At 43.9% G+C, this 15992-nt stretch overlaps 2 protein-coding genes across 3 annotated transcripts; one reads left to right on the top strand and one right to left on the bottom strand.

Annotated features, from left to right (window-relative positions):
- Positions 1-61: 61 nt before the first annotated feature.
- gcc1 (GRIP and coiled-coil domain containing 1) lies at positions 62-8670 on the top strand. Its single transcript, XM_055905632.1, has 3 exons — positions 62-323; positions 1877-3063; positions 5773-8670. The coding sequence occupies exons 2-3, from the start codon at positions 1957-1959 to the stop codon at positions 7144-7146; spliced, it is 2481 nt and encodes an 826-aa protein (XP_055761607.1). The 5' UTR covers positions 62-323; positions 1877-1956; the 3' UTR covers positions 7147-8670.
- A 40-nt stretch (positions 8671-8710) lies between these two features.
- dennd6b (DENN/MADD domain containing 6B) lies at positions 8711-15964 on the bottom strand. 2 transcript variants are annotated; one of them, XM_055905634.1, is made up of 17 exons: positions 15540-15964; positions 15262-15300; positions 15128-15170; positions 14538-14650; positions 14056-14136; positions 13834-13939; positions 13543-13685; positions 13349-13404; positions 13053-13175; positions 12843-12938; positions 12594-12754; positions 12356-12510; positions 12198-12251; positions 12000-12109; positions 11779-11881; positions 11520-11594; positions 8711-11379 (listed from the first exon to the last, which is right to left on the bottom strand). In XM_055905634.1, exons 1-17 carry the CDS (start codon positions 15690-15692, stop codon positions 11257-11259), a joined length of 1734 nt encoding a protein of 577 aa, XP_055761609.1. In that variant the 5' UTR covers positions 15693-15964; the 3' UTR covers positions 8711-11256. The 2 variants fall into 2 exon arrangements, with proteins under 2 accessions (XP_055761609.1, XP_055761610.1); XM_055905635.1 differs by having other exon boundaries at positions 13834-13894.
- Between the last annotated feature and the right edge of the window lie 28 nt (positions 15965-15992).

Here is a 15992-nt window from a genome sequence, read left to right as displayed (position 1 = left end):
ATATGACGTCAAGGCTTTCACATAACTTTATTCACAGACTCTCTCCTTCATTTTGAACCATGTAGCTGTCGTTTATTGAGCTTTTCATTGTACAATGCATATAGTGTATAGTATCAAAATATGCACAGAAGTCGTTCATTGAGAATGTTGAATACAGAGAATATTCTCTGTATTTGACAGATAACGGATTATTTCGACCTTTGCAAAATGGCCTCTTTTACAGACTGCTTCTAGTACATTTATTTAACGTAAAAAAAATCCTACTGTGAAGAACAGGAAGTAGCTTGGATAACCGTCGTTTGTTGACACGTCGTATTCCGAATGTGAGTTTACTTTAAAGTTGTGATATTGCACATCCTGTTTATATTCGTGTAATTTTGATTATACATTGGGGTACCGAACTGTTTGTTGCTAATTGTATGCTGTCGAAGAGGGCGAGAGAGAGGTCTTTCGCGAAGACCATTCCAGATTGTTGTGTAGTTTAGCATAGCTAATGTTAGCTGTCGAATAATACATTATTTTTTATTTGCAACTAGTCTGCCCATGTCGGTTGAAATATGTCTTGTAAAGTAAACAGACCAGTAGACAACACGAACACAGATACAGTGCTTCAGAAAGTATTCATACCCCTTGACTTATTACACATTTGTTACAGCCTGAATTCAAAATGTATTAAATAAAAAATAATTGTCACCCATGTTTTTAGAAATTTTGAGCACATTCATTGAAAATGAAATATAGAGATCTATTACATAAGTCATTACACCCCTTTGCTATGACACTCCAAATTGACATCAGGTGCATCCAATTACCTTTGATCTCCATCATTGGGGAAATGGACAAGAATATGGAACAACCCAGACTGCCTAGAGCTGGCCGTACAACAAAACTGAGCAACCGGGCCAGAAAGACCATGATCTAGGTCTAAGAGGTGACCAAGTACCCAATGACCACTCTGACAGAACTACATAGTTCCTTGGCTGAGATGGGAGAACCGTCCAGAAGGACAACAGTCTCTGCAGCCCTTCACCAATTGGGCGTTGGGCCAGACGGAAGCCACTCCTGAGAAAAAGGCACATGACAGATACATAGTTAACTCTTTGGCCTGAATGCAAAGTGCTATGTCTGGAGAGAACCAGTCACAGCTCATCACCTGTCTAACACCATACCTACCTACCGTGTAGCATGGTGGTGGCAGCATCATGCTATGGGGATGCTTTTCAGCAGCAGGGACTGGGAGATTGATAAGGATAGAGGGAACAATTAATTGAGCCAAATACAGGCAAATCCTTGAAGAGAACCTGCTTCAGAATGCAAGTGACATTAGATTGGGGGAGAATTACGTTCCAACAGGACATTGACTGCAAGTATACAATAATGTGAAAGTCCTCGAATGGCCCAGACAAAGCCCAGACTTGAATCCCTGTGGAAATATTTGAAGACTGCTGTTCGCCACCATTGACAGAGTTTGAGAAAATCTGCAAGGAAGAATGGGAGAAAATCCCCCAAATCCAGATGTGCAAAGGTGATAGACATACCCAAGACAACTTAAAGCTGTAATTGCCAACAAACGTGTTTCTACTAAGTATTGATTCCTGGGTGTGAATACTTATGTAAATGAGATGTCTATATTTTATTTTCAATATATTTGCAAACATTTCTATTTTTTTTTTCACTTTGTCATCATGGGGTATCTTGTGTGTGGATGGGTGAGGGGGGACTATTTAATCGGTTTTAAATTCGTTAAAACAAAATGTGGAATAAGTCAAGGGGTATGAATACTTTCTGAATCCAATGTATCTTTGGCACTAGCGTTAGCTTGCTACTGTTTTATGATGCTGTCCAACAATGGTTCCTCTTACTATGTTCCATGCAGGGTTTTTGTTTGAAGCCAGCAATCATGGATCCCAGCTGGAAGTCAAGCAACTGAAAATAAAACCAAAAACCCACTGAGCCATGGAGAAGTTTGGGATGAGCTTTGGGGGTGGCCCCAGCAAGAAGGAGCTTGTGGACACCATAGAGACTCAGAGAAAGCAGATGGTCCAGTATCAAACACGCTTCAAGGATGTGGTCAGGGCCTACAAGAGCCTGCTGAAGGAGAAGGAGGCTCTGGAGGCTAGTCTGAAGGTACTGACTGTCTCCCAGGAGGTCGACCTCAGCCAGCGTGGAGATGACGGCTCTGCCAGTGGCAGCCATTTGACCTCTGAATTACAAGATGATCACTGCTCCATGCACAGCGAGGACAGTCTGGACACAGCAGCCTCCGCCGACACTGCTACCAGCATTACCAGTGGGAGCACCAAGGGCGACCAGGCTGAAGAGGAGCAGGGTAGTAGCCCAGGAGAGATGGGAGCGACCGGGCCTGGAGGCCCCTCAGTGTCCCAGAGGTCTGAGGAGGCTAATGGGTCAGAGAGTGGTATCAGCTCCAGCAGTAGTGGAGGGTCTGAGGTTCAGCAGCACCTTACACCCCCACCCACCTCTTCTATGGAGGTTGACCGGAGGGTTCTCCAGCTGAAGACCCAGCTGACCACCCTGACCAGCTCCCTGGCCACGGTCACGCAGGAAAAGTCCAGGATGGAGGCCAACTTCCAGGCCGACAAGCGGAAGATCAAGCAGGACATGGATGAGCTCCAGGAGAGGCTGGAGGAGTCCAGTAGGCAGCATGAAGCAGAGATCCATGCCCTGCATGAGCAGCTGGCGGAGAGCAAGGCTCGGGTTATCACCCAGCAACATGAGAGAGAGCAGGAGCAGGGTGACCACGCCCACATGCTCAGAGAGCTCCAGAAATTGCTGCAGGAGGAGAGAGGCCAGAGACAGGATGCCGAGCTTCGGCTGGAGGACGCCAGGGAGGTCCTGCTGGAAGTCACACAGGCCGCAGATCGGGGGCACGATTATGAGGCCCGGCTAAAAGAGGTGACCCAGCAGAGGGAGGAGATGAGGAGGAGCCTGCAGACTGCGGAGGCGGAGAGGAACAAGCCAGACCCCCGGGTGGAGGAGCTGCAGCGGGAGCTGTCGGCACTCAAGAACCACTTTCAGCAGCAGATGCATCATGAGATCAGAAAGGTATGGTAATGATTAGGAAAGACTGTACAGTAAATCCATTTGAATTCAATCACATTTTAACAGTATTTAAACAACACTTTCCATGTATGTTTCCTCGTGGAGTAGTTAGTGGTCAAAGTAACTTTTTGGACCTGAATGCCAAAACATTCAGGAGATAAAGGTACTCAAAGTTGACCCATTTTTCATACAGGCATTTCCATGGTAATGGAATTACGCTATGACTCTGATTTTTCACTTTAAAATGTATACCAAACAAGACGTTAATTTCAAAGTTTAACATTCCATACAACTCGATGCACAAGGACTACTTTGAACAATTTACACAGAATTTCACAAAAACACATTGACTGGAAGAACTGTGCAAAGATTGGTAACAGAATTACAGTAAAATCTCCCAGTTTTTATTTTTTTTATGCGACAACATTTTTCAAACACTTAAATATCTGCTCTGAATTAAGATTCAAATATGTCTGCAGAAAGAATGGGGTGTCAGCTATGATATGACACCTTAGTTTAACAAAAAAAATACTTTGGTTATTGAACTACAGTAGGTGAAGTGTATTTACACCCGGTAACGGAATTACAACACAGGTCCCTGATCTGTACCATCCAGAAATGCATAATTATGGCTATGAATATCATTATTTTCCTGGTGATGTATCCTGAATAGATACACAAAGGTGAACATGTATAATATCTTTCTTTTGAACATTTGGGTATTTTACACACTGGCTATTATTATAATGAGCTCTGCCCCCAAACAAGACCGCATTTGGTTGGTCTTTACCAGACCAAATCTGAACCATTCATAGTCTTATGTTTCATCAGTTTGGACATCACAGTAGAGTACAGTACAATGAAGTACATAATACTGTTCTTTACTGCTCTGCTGTACTGTCCAAACTTGTGAAACATAAGAAGTCTATGATTGGTTCAGATTTGGTCCGGCCAGGGCGGCCTGACCAAATTTCAACAACTTTTCAACGTCCGTGGACATCTGGTGCTCAGTGGGCGAGGATGCTTTTTACAGTAAATGGAAAGGGGGTAGGTGTTGAGTTGGGAGATTGTAGTCAATTCAATTGCAGTAATTCTGATACAGATTTTTCAGTAATTCCATTACCGATTTGGTAAAAGGATAAGGAGTTTGAATCACTTAATAATTAATTAACAAACTTGATATCAGTAAAAACACTAACTGGTAGGTCTACCTTGTAAAAACACTAATTGGTAGGTCTACCTTGTTAGTTCTGTAAACTTTCATTATCCTCCTTCATGAGGGAGAGACATTATAAAATATCTTAAAATGTGGGTTTTTAGTGACAGAATTACAATGCACAAGGCAATGTTTATTACATTTACAGAAGGCAATGTTTATTACATTTACAGAAGGCAATGTTTATTACATTTACAGAAGGCAATGTTTATTACATTTACAGAAGGCAAATTTATCAAAAATCAAATGTTTATATTAGTTGGCAGCGGTCTTTACGTCAACGTTATTGTATTTTGATGTATTTATGATACCTTTTTTAAGACTTTTTCTAGTAGATGTCGTCTAAGACTCCTTTTCCATTTGTTTGACCAGATATCAAAGCCTTTGCTTATTCCTAATTTGTAGGATGGAAAATGGTTGAAAAATGTAATTTCACAGAAATATAGACTCTTAACTCTCATTTGATATCCTCTTTTTATTTTCTTTACCCTTATTCTCTTTTACAGCAACAACCTGGGGAAGAGTTACAGGGGGGAGGAATGAGCCAGTTGGAAGCTGGGGATGATTAGGTGGCCATGATAGTATGAGGGCCAGGTGGGGCATTTGGCCACGACACCGGGGTTAACACCTCTACTATTACGATAAGTGCCGATGTGTGGACCTCCAACCATCTTTGGGGTATCATTTGAAAGTTTACATTTCAATTTTATTACCATTTTAGTACATTTATCAGCCAAAACTTGACACCCACCCTGTATTAAGGAGCATGTTGTCTCAACCGATGGCGGGCAAAACACAAAAACCTTAGATTATGTAAATTTGGGTCTAAGCTACAGCGTATGCAAATATGAAAAAATATTTGAGTTTATGCATATTTATATAATTAACGTTTCAGGTATAAAAAAAAAAATTGTATTTAAAAAAATAAATAAAAAACTCCCAAGAAATTATGAAATAGTTTGACAACCCTGTTTTTAAGCTTTTAAATGATATCAATCTCAACAGTTTATTTTCCAGTGATGAAAACATGGATGTCTCGGGGTATGCAAAATAGGTTAACTTTGAGCAAATATATCAACTATATCTCTTGAATGTTTTGGCATTCAGTATCAAAACGTCACTTTCTGAGCACTTTTATAATGGTTAAATATGTATGAAGTGTTTCGTTCAAATCAAAAGGGGTGCTGTCAGAAAGTGATTGAGTTCAAATGGATTCACCCTGCACTGATTTTACAAATGTATCCTGTATTAAGGGGAATGACTTGAACATATAAAATATTTGATGACCTGAATTTTACCAATGTATTCAACAACCCTTGACCTCTTGTATTAGAAATATCTTGATAAAACATAAATTCCATGGCAGAGAATAACATGACATTATAAGGACACTTGCTTTTCAGGGAAAGGAAGAAGGAACACTACATGAACTGTTGTCTTCCATTGTCTATTTATGTCTCATGGCTGTCATGTGCCTGTCCTTTCTCTATCTGCAGGTGTCGCAGGCAGAGGAGCGTCTACAGGAGCAATCCCAGCTGGAGGAGGGCCGTGTGGCCAGCCTGGAGTTGCGGGTGTCTGAGCTGTCTGAGCTGCTTGGGGCCTGCGAGAAGGCCCGGCAGAGGGACCAGCAGAACGCCCACCGGCTGAGGGAGCGCATCCTGCAGCTGGACACGGAGAACAAGACCCTGGCCATCGCCGCTTCCACCCGGGGCTCCCCCCTGGACCTCAGCATGGACGAGGCCAGCCTGGATGTGAACGTGCTGAAGGAGCGCCTGGAGAAGGTGAAGAGGCTTCTTCTGCTAGCCACACAGAAGAACCATCCAGAGCAGACCATGGAGATAGAGAAGCTGGCTGAGATGGAGGGGCGGCTGGGTCAAGGGACGGGCAGTGGGGGGGAGTCGTCAGACGGGGAGAAGGCCTCGGCGCTTTACTACCAGCAGGAACTGCGGCAGCTGAAGGAGGAGTTTGAGCGCTACAAGGTGCGGGCACAGGTGGTGCTGAAGAACAAGAACGCTAAAGACTGTAGCCTGGCCAAAGAGCTGGAGGAGGCCCGTGACCAGCTGGCTGAGCTCAAGGAGAAGTACATCAACCTGCGTATCCATGATGACGAGGCAGAGGCCAAGCACCGCCGGGAGCTGGAGGAGTGTCAGCAGGGGATAGGGATGCTGCAGCAGGGTCATAAACAGGAGCTTGACCGGGCTGAGGCCCAATACAGAGAGAGCCTCCTCAGGCTGGAGGGGGAACTGCACCGGCAGAGGGACCGCACTATGGCCCTGCTGCAAGAGAAGGACCAGGAGCTGGAGAAGCTAAAGTCTATCGGCTACAGTCTTGCTGGTTACAGAAGCCACCACAGCGACGAAGGAGACACAGGGGCGGACTTCAGAGCGACCGCGGATGCCGGCAGGAGCAAAAACAGCAACAATATGGACGACCTGGCGCAGGAGGAGAGTGACATCATCACCCAGGCGTTGCGGCTGGCGGGGCCCAACGAGCCCACGCTCCTCCTGTACGCCGAGCAGCTGGCGAGAAAGGAGGTGGAGATCGGCTCACTGCGGCGGCAGAAGCATCGGCTGGAGGAGGACGTGCACCAGCTGCAGGGGAGGCTGATCGCCAACGGGGAGCGTTACGACGAGGAGGTGGCTGAGCTCCGCGGCCAGCTAGACAAACGGCACAGGGACCAGGGCAGGGAGGGGGCCAACCTGGAGTACCTCAAGAACGTAATCTACAAGTTCCTCACCCTTCAGGACACCAGGGGGCGTCAGCAGACCCTCACAGCCATACTGACCATCCTGCACTTCAGCCCCCAGGAGAAGCAGGCGGTGGTCAAACAGCACCAGAACCAGGCGTGGTGGACGGCAGGGATGAGGTGATGATGAGTGCAGCTCCTCACTCTGCAAATAATGAGAACTCATTTGAAACATTCCGACAGTCAACAAGTGTGTGTTTAGTTTTCCTGAATAAAGTATATTTATTTTGGTGTGTTTTCCCAGGATTCTGGTGTGGTGACAAATGAAATGGCAACCAACATTTGAGCTTTGACACTGTTGATTACATTTTATTTTCCTCAAGACTTTATTCAAAATGATTGCTTTATGTGTGAAAGCACACATCGGATTGCGCAATCTAATGAGTGGCTCTAGAAGTGTGGGTTTGTATTTGTCACTGTCACTATGTGAAGCAGCATGTTTGGTTGTTTTGATTCTATCTATAAGATAGAATCAGCATGAGGCTCACATCTGTTTCTGTCAAATGGTAACCAAATATTGACTGTTCTTACACAGGGATAAGGACAGAATCTAACTTTTAGACAACCTCAGTCTCTATCACCTGTGTGAGAGTAGTTTTTCTCTTTACAACACTGATTATCTCCTGGGTTGTCCATGTCAGTCAAGGGACGTGCGCCACAGGTCAAATTTTGTTGTCTGAGGTTCCTCATCTGCCTTTGTTCACTAGTGATCTCCTGCTTCTATTTGAATATTTAAACTATACTTCTGCATATATTGAAAATAAATCATCGATTGATCTTGGTGAGATAGACTGCGTTTACACCGGCAGCCCAATTTTGATATCTTTCTACAAATCGTTTTTTTGACCAGTCAGATCAGATATTTTACTAATAGTTGGGATGTCTGTGTAAACACAGCCATAATGACGTTAAAGGCAAGATTCCCTGTTCAAGCAGGCAGAAATACAGCCGGGTATGATGAGTTTTGCATCATATTGAAATAAAACTAATTAGTGGAAAAAATTATGCAAAACTCTTCATACCGACTGTATTTCTTTCTGTCTGCTTGAAGGGCGAATAGCTCTGATAAACATGAAATGATCCTGGGAATCGATAGAACGTTCCTCAGAGATGCACAAATACGTTAACTTCTAAATGGGTAAATCTTTCTTTTTTAATACTGAGCTACTATCAGCTTTAAAGGGATTATTCAGGATTTTGGCAATGAAGCCCCTTTATCTACCTCCCTGAACTCATTTTATGTTTGTGTCTGCAGTTTGAAGGAAGTTGCTAACTAGCGTTAGTGCAATGACTGTAAATCTATGGTAACCGCTATTACGCTAGTAGATACCTTAGACTTCCAGTCATCGCGCTAACACTAGTTAGCATTGGCTCACTAAGCTAACTTCCTAAATAAAGTCATAAAATGGTATCCTGGAGTTCATCTGACTCTGGGGAAGAAGATAAAGGGCTTCATTACCAAAATCTCGAAGTATCCCTTTAATGCTAGATGTTTTGTACATCATGGTATGATAAAAAACAGAATACTTTGGTTGGTAATTACAGTATTTTCTAGTATACAGTTGTGTGTGGATAATACAATGTTTATTGATGAAATGCATATTTTTGATTCCCTCAACATGAAAATTAAACAATTTTTATCAGCGATTCTCTAAACGTGTGGGTGCATGGATGTATCAGCCTTTGAGTTATCTTTTAGCACAGTTTCCAACTTTTATTTGTAACACTAACAGTATATTTGCATCAGAAACCATAAACTTTCTTTATATACAAAAAAACGATAGGTTATTACAAATAAGTAAACACCAGGATCCAAATAGTATATCAGTCTTATCAATACTCATCTGCAAACTGCAGTTTACTGCTTCCCTAGTGACCAAATGCCTTTACAGTACTTCACAAAACAAACTGAAGAAAAAGTATTTAAGTACCACATATACTGTACCTATTTGAGAAATAATAGAGCTGTGTTTACAAAGGAAGCTCAATTCTGATCTTTTTCCACTAACTGGGCTTTTGACCAATCATATCAGATCTTTTTCAGAGCTGATCTGATTGATCAAAAGACCAAATAGTTCAACAATGATCATAATTGGACTGCGTATGTAAAACACAGGCCTTGTAGACAGACAAAAGGGAGTGAGGTAGAAGCCCTGATCAGCTGCATTTGTTTTACATTCACTGTTAACCTGCAATGTAATGAGTGGTTGTAGTTTAGGGAAGATGTTAGCTGATGGATGAATATCTTAGCAGAATTAGCTTGGAGCTGGTGTGGCTTTGGCTAGGACTGGCACTGTCAATCTCGTAAAAAAAAAAACGAAAATGCACATACCCACAACATAATGTACTACATGTGTTTTATGCACTCATTGACCACTATAACGTTAAATAAATAAGCTCAGTTTCAGCCATATGTCTACTGTGCACCAATTACACTGCATGGCCAAAAGTATGTGGACACCTGCTCGTCGAACATCTCATTCCAAAATCACGGCCATTAATATGGAGTTGGTGCCCCCTTTGCTGCTATAACAGCCTCCACTCTTCTGTGAAGGCTTTCCACTAGATGTTGGAAAAGGGACATGCTTCCATTCAGCCACAAGAGCATTAGTGAGGTCGGGCACTGATGTTGGGCGATTAGGCCTGGCTCGCAGTCGGCGTTCAAATTCATCCCAAAGGTGTTCGATGGGGTTGAGGTCAGGGCTCTGCAGGCCAGTTAAGTTATTCCACACAAACGATTCCGACAAAGCATTTCTGTATGGACCTCGCTTGTGCATGTGGACATTGTCATATCGAAACAGGAAAGGGCCTTCCCCAAACTGTTGCCACAGAGTTGGAAGCACAGAATCGTCTAGAATGTCATTGTATGCTGTAGCGTTAAGATTTCCTTTCACTGGAACTAAGGTGCCAACCCAAACCATGAAAAACAGCCCCAGACCATTATTCCTCCTCCACCAAACTTTACAGTTGGCACTATCCATTGGAGCAGGTAGTGTTCTCCTGGCATCTGCTAAACCCATATTCATCCGCCTGACTGCCAGATAGTGTAGCGTGATTCATCACTCCAGAGAACATGTTTCCACTTCTCCTGAGTCCAATGTCGGTGAGCTTTACACCACTCCAGCCGACGCTTGGCATTGCGCATGGTGATCTTATGCTTGTGTGTGGCTGTTCGGCCATGGAAACCCATTTCATGAAGTTCCCGATGAACAGTTCTTGTGCTGACGTTGCTTCCAGAGGCAGTTTGGAACTCGGTAGTGAGTGTTGCAACCAAGGACAGATGATTTCTACACGATTCAACACTCGGGGGGGGGGGGGGCGTTCTATGAGTTTGTGTGGCCTACTACTTTGCGGCTGAGCCGTTGTTGCTCCTAGACGTTTCCACTTCACAATAACAGCACAGTTGACCGAGGCAGCTCTAGCATGGCAGAAATTTGACAAACTGACTTGTTGGAAAGGTGGCATCCTATGACGGTGCCACGTTGAAAGTCACTGAGCTCTTCAGTACGGGCCATTTTACTGCCAATGTTTGTCTATGGAGATTGCATGGCGGTGTGCTCGCTTTTATATACCTATCAGCAATAAGTGTGGCTGAAACAGCCAAATCCACTAATTTGAAAGGGTGTCCACATACTTTTGTACATACACACAAATCTAAACTGAAATCTGCAATCTAAGCTTGTGTAACCTGGATATTTAGAGGTGTTTCAATGTAGTGTGATTTGTTTGTGCTTGATCAATAGAAAATACTGAGATTGATGAAAGCCTCAAAATGTAGTCACTTAAATGTAATTCACCCCTTTTATGGGTTTAATGACAAATAAAATAAATGTAAAAGGTGCATATGCTAGTTATATTTTATGCTAACTATGCATGTTACATCTAAATGTCTGGATTAGAGCAAAAGGCTATACCCACATGTCCCTCTTCCCAAGGTATATGCTTCAATCCCTATAGTAACAACCACAATACTTAGTGAAGGCATAATCTCATAAAGCCTACATTTCAACTACTCTCGATTCCCCTTGACCTAATGTTACTGTCATGATGAAACAGCTATGTTTATTATATTACCTACACTTCTAGTTATAAATCTTCATTATCTTACTCAGAGGGGGTAGTGGTTTTGGTGATGGCAATACTTTTAGTTTCAGGTTGTTATTAAAAAGACGTCAAACAAAACACTACTCAGTGTCAGTTTCTGTATATATACAGCAGTGCGTCAGTGTTAGCGTCAGTATCTGTGTAGCACAGTCTGCAGGTCCTCTGGTAGAGAGCTGATGACAGTCTGGAGGTATCCTTCTAGTTTCTCCAGCACCCCTTCTTTCACCGGGAGCTGCTGCTTGCCAGCCTTCATCTGGAGTGGGGGACACAGACAGAGACTATAGTACGCAATGGCTTGCGGCACAGAATTCATTTCCCAACACTAAATATAGAATGTTACAAATGGCACCCGTTGAGGTGAGTGTAATGGATATATCGATGGGTTTTACTGACCAGTTTCTCTCTCAGTTTCAGAACCAGGTCCACGATCTCCACCTCTGACTTGTCTTTGGTCCAACCCAGCAGGTCCTGGGCGAGCAGATCATTAACAAAACATTAAACTAATCAACTCTTATGGGTAGGGAAAGGACTCCTAACTGAAGTAAAGTCAGTGGAGTCGTGTGGTTGAGTTTTTTGGTCACACGAATCTCTGTAAGTAGAGTTAAACTAATGTCTTTAGGTGTGAATGAACAAGGCTGTGGGGTCAACTCACAGCATCACAGACGACCTCTAGGTGGAGACATTCTAGTTTCTGGGTCATCTCCCTGTGTCGCAGGCGATACCAGCCATCGAAGTTGGGAGACCTGAAGAATTTCCTACAAGGCCATACATTGAAGTGCAATGCATTATGGATGATTTGTTTAGAAAAACATATGCCACAACAAGATACAACAGTTAGAAATGACAGATGAGCTGGCAGGTGAACATAATCACCTGTACAGGCCCATCCAATCCCCTTTAAGCACAGAGGTGAGCTGAGGTCCAGCGTGCTCCAGAGTCCCCATGAACTCCTCCTGACTGAAGGGACGGATCTGAGGAGGGGTCTGAAACACACACACACACACACGTTATTACCATATTCAAACAGTATCAACATACTATAGAAACAGGTTTGTTATCAATATCACCCACCTTCCAAGGAGTCACAGACCTCTGCAGAGGCATCAGGCTGGCCAGATAGCGTTCCTGGGGGAAGACAGCCAGAGAGACAGGTGGGACACACAGCAGGACAGACAGACAGTCTATTTAGGGGTGGGATGTTAGTGGGATAGGGAAGGCAGTCCCCTCACCAGTGGGATGATGAAGCTCTGGGTGAGTTCTAACAGATGTCTCCTCAAGATGGCGCTCTGCACCTCAGACGGCCTCTTCCTCTGGATCCCTTTTAGGAGTCTTTTGATGAGGGACTTGTCTTTTTGAAGGAACATTTTATGTGCTGTGTAGATACCTACAGGTAGGGAGAACATGTTCTTACACACTAATAACTCACTCTCTCAAACCATGTTGGCTCCATACCTCCAGATGTTTTACCTGGTTTAGTGTCCAGTGTTTTCAGCTTGGCTAGTTTCTTCACCTTCACCTGCTTGGGCAGATCACCTGACATCTTGAGTTCTCCAAGGCGTATAATGTGGGGCCAGGACTGGAAGGTCTTTATGAAGAAGGGATTAGTGACCCCCAGAATCACATTGGGACTGGAGAGAAAAAGGGAGCAGGGTGAGTTGAGTTGCCCACCGGGTATGATAGAATATAAACCCAGTGTTTAGAGTAAGCCCTACTCACGGTGCCTGTGTCCTAGTGGTATACTCTTTAAACTCAGTGTCGTGTATGGTGAAGTAGGGCCTGTAATCACAGCAATACCGCAGTGGCGCAATCGAGCTGTAGGATGGGAGAAATAAGAATTTTAATTTACAAATTTACCGAGTTACGTTACATACACGTGACGCTAAATGCCATACATCATATGGCATATTTCATGCATGTTCTGTTTACCTCACTAGGGCCAGCACGGTTTCCGAGGAGACAGTGGGAGAGGGTGCCATGATGACCACGGGCTCCCCGAGCAGCATGAGTTCCCAGAGCATCTGCAGGTGGATCAGGAAGGACTGGAAACACCTGGGCAGGTCAGAGGGCAAAGGTCAGTTCATATACAATGGACGCTGCTTTCACTAATACAATGCATCCTCAAATTAAACTGAAAATACAGCTAAGTTCAAGCCATGTAATTTACATAAACACAAACAGATACATAACTATTTACAGTATATGAAGTTAAGATTTTCACTTACTTGAACAGGTCAAGCTCATGTATGGTCGGTAGCATCATAGGGGCTGGTAGAAGATTCTGGTTATAACAGAAACATACTTTTTTAGATGAACGGTCCTCTAGCGATACCTATCAACTAACATCAACTTTACTAACATCATCGAGAAGTCGTATTTTTATGGGCATATGGCCCATTACATAAAAAGCTACACCAACCTCCTTTTGTGCCTGTTTCTCCGGGCTTCCCCCTGGTTTGTCGTTTTTGGATGGAATCCTGACCTGCATGACCACGCCCATCACAGGCAGGTTGAGTGTCAGCCCTGGCACCGGAAATTGCCATTGGTCAATCTCGTTGCACACTGCAAGGTGGGAGAGTGAGAAAGAAAAGGTTAGGGAAGTAGAGTCCAGGCTGTACATTAGAGCCCTAGGTAACTATAAATGGGAGATTAATTATAAATAAGATAGACTGGGAATTTTAAAAAAAGACAAGAAGTTATATCTCCCCACCTGCTTCAAGGCAAGGCTCCAACTTCTCAAAATACTCTGGAGCTATGATCTGCAGCAGGGACTGAAAGAGGTGGACATACGGTAGTCTGGACACCAGTACAAGAGACTAGAGAGAGATAGAGAGTGAAAGAGAAAAGGCAGGAGAGAGAATGAAAGAGAAAACCAAATGTGATTACATTGTGGTTCTGATGACGAACCAGATCTGTAACATAAGCTTCTCACCTTCTGAAAGTAGCCTCTTTTGACGGCGGCGTCCTTGACTTGTCTGAAGTAGACATAGCCATAGAAATGGGCCAGCTCTCGCTGAGGGAGAAAGGGAAAGATGAGAATAATCAAGCTATTGCAATGACAGACAATTAGTGGTGGCTGACATTATATTCCGCTCCAGTCACGGATTTAAGATTAGCTGTCCCTACCAAAGAACCAACCATAACCCTAAAAGGTAAGCAACCAAACTGTCCCTGGCCTGGACCACTTATTCAGTCAGACCGATGACAGACGCCCAATCCCAAATCAACCCCTAAGACTAAGCCCTACACACTTGTGGCAATGTGAGAGGATTTGGTTGATATAAGCAATATGGTGAAACTTTCACCTAGCCTATCAGAGGGTAAGTTGGAGCTATTACCCTATTGCTTACACCTGTCAAATCTAATCAAATCTCCAAAAGTGTGATTTGGGATTGGGCCAGACAGAGGGCTCACCTGTAGTGTGACAGGTGCGTCTCTGCTGTAGGCGTCCTCCTCTCCGAACCAGGAGCCCCTGCGGCCCACAGACTGGCGTAGTCTGAAACTGAACTGGGTGTCTCCAAGGCATCCTGGGAAACACATCACACAGGTCATGTGACTGATATAGATGTTTGGCCCAATCCCAAATCGACCTCTAGACCCTACACATGGAGATCTGAGTGGATTTGACAGTGCAAGCAATTTGGCAGGGATCATCAACTTGAGCATGCTAGCTTTGATTCAGCCGCAGGCTGATCTTTGCTTACATTTGTATACAATCACATGTATCTGTGTGCTGATATGCTGTTTTTGCTCAGAAAACTTTGGGGGGCCAAATAAAATCACCTGTGGGCAAAATTTGGCTCGCAGGCCGCCAGTTGGGGAACCCTGCAATATGGTAATAGTTCCAACTTCTGATAGGATTGGTGGAAGTTTCACCATATTGCTAACAGCCATCAAATCATGTCAGATCTCCACAAGTGCCTAGTGTCCTGGATCGATTTGGGGTTGGTCCTCTGACCGTAATGTATTTCGTGATGATAGTTTGTGTAATCGAATACACTAACCTGAGTAAGAGTCAGGGAAGGACAGGTAGCAAATGCTAGTTTTCTGGAGTTTAAAGGAGAGGAAGCACAATCAGGGACATACACAATTATATGTATGTGGGGCATCACAAAAAGAGCATAAGTTAATTTCCTACCTCCTTCTCAGTTAGTTTCACATCGTGTGGGTACACAAGCTGGAATAGAGGAGAAAGTGCCAAAATGTCATGTCACTATTCCACACATGCGCCGACAGGCCAGATTATGAAACACATGAGAGGTTGATGTGGGCCAAGTTACGTGGATCATGTTGATTTCTTTCTGCAAGCAAACTAGACTTTGTACACAAGAACATTAGCATGCTAGCTAGCTAGATCAGATGTCAACAACACCTGCTAGGGATGCTACAGTACAGTACATTGCAACCCCGCAATACCTCTATGGCTTGGCCGAGCTCGAGGTCGAAGGTAACAACGCAGACACACTCCAGCCACGACGAGAAACGGGCCCATGGCAAACTCGATTCTGTATTCTCTGCCGCATTTGCCGACTCAACAAGACGCGATTCGGAGCTGTCTAACGGGTCCATTACGACTCAGAGGTCAATTTCCTCATTGCCCTGAATTATTGTGCTGCCCTGTTGGCTATTTACTTCGTGACATGCAAGCAAGACGCGTCGCCCTCCAGTGAGAAGGGCTTGAAATGACAGCTGAATCCCCTTGTCCTGTAGTAACAGTAGATAGTTGTTCAGATAAAAGCTAAAAACAAGCGAAATACAAAGACTGCTTTGAAATCTACATAACTTTTCATATGATTAAAACGTTTTCCCCGACGTGTTTATTAACGCAAAGAAATAGATTGTTGAAAGGGAACGGAAATGTATCAGCTC

This window comes from Salvelinus fontinalis, chromosome 39 (assembly GCF_029448725.1).
Source record: "Salvelinus fontinalis isolate EN_2023a chromosome 39, ASM2944872v1, whole genome shotgun sequence".
NCBI classification, from domain to species: Eukaryota; Metazoa; Chordata; class Actinopteri; order Salmoniformes; family Salmonidae; genus Salvelinus; species Salvelinus fontinalis.
The sequence above is the reverse complement of the archived record's forward strand: the minus strand, read 5'-3'. Positions and strand labels throughout refer to the sequence as shown.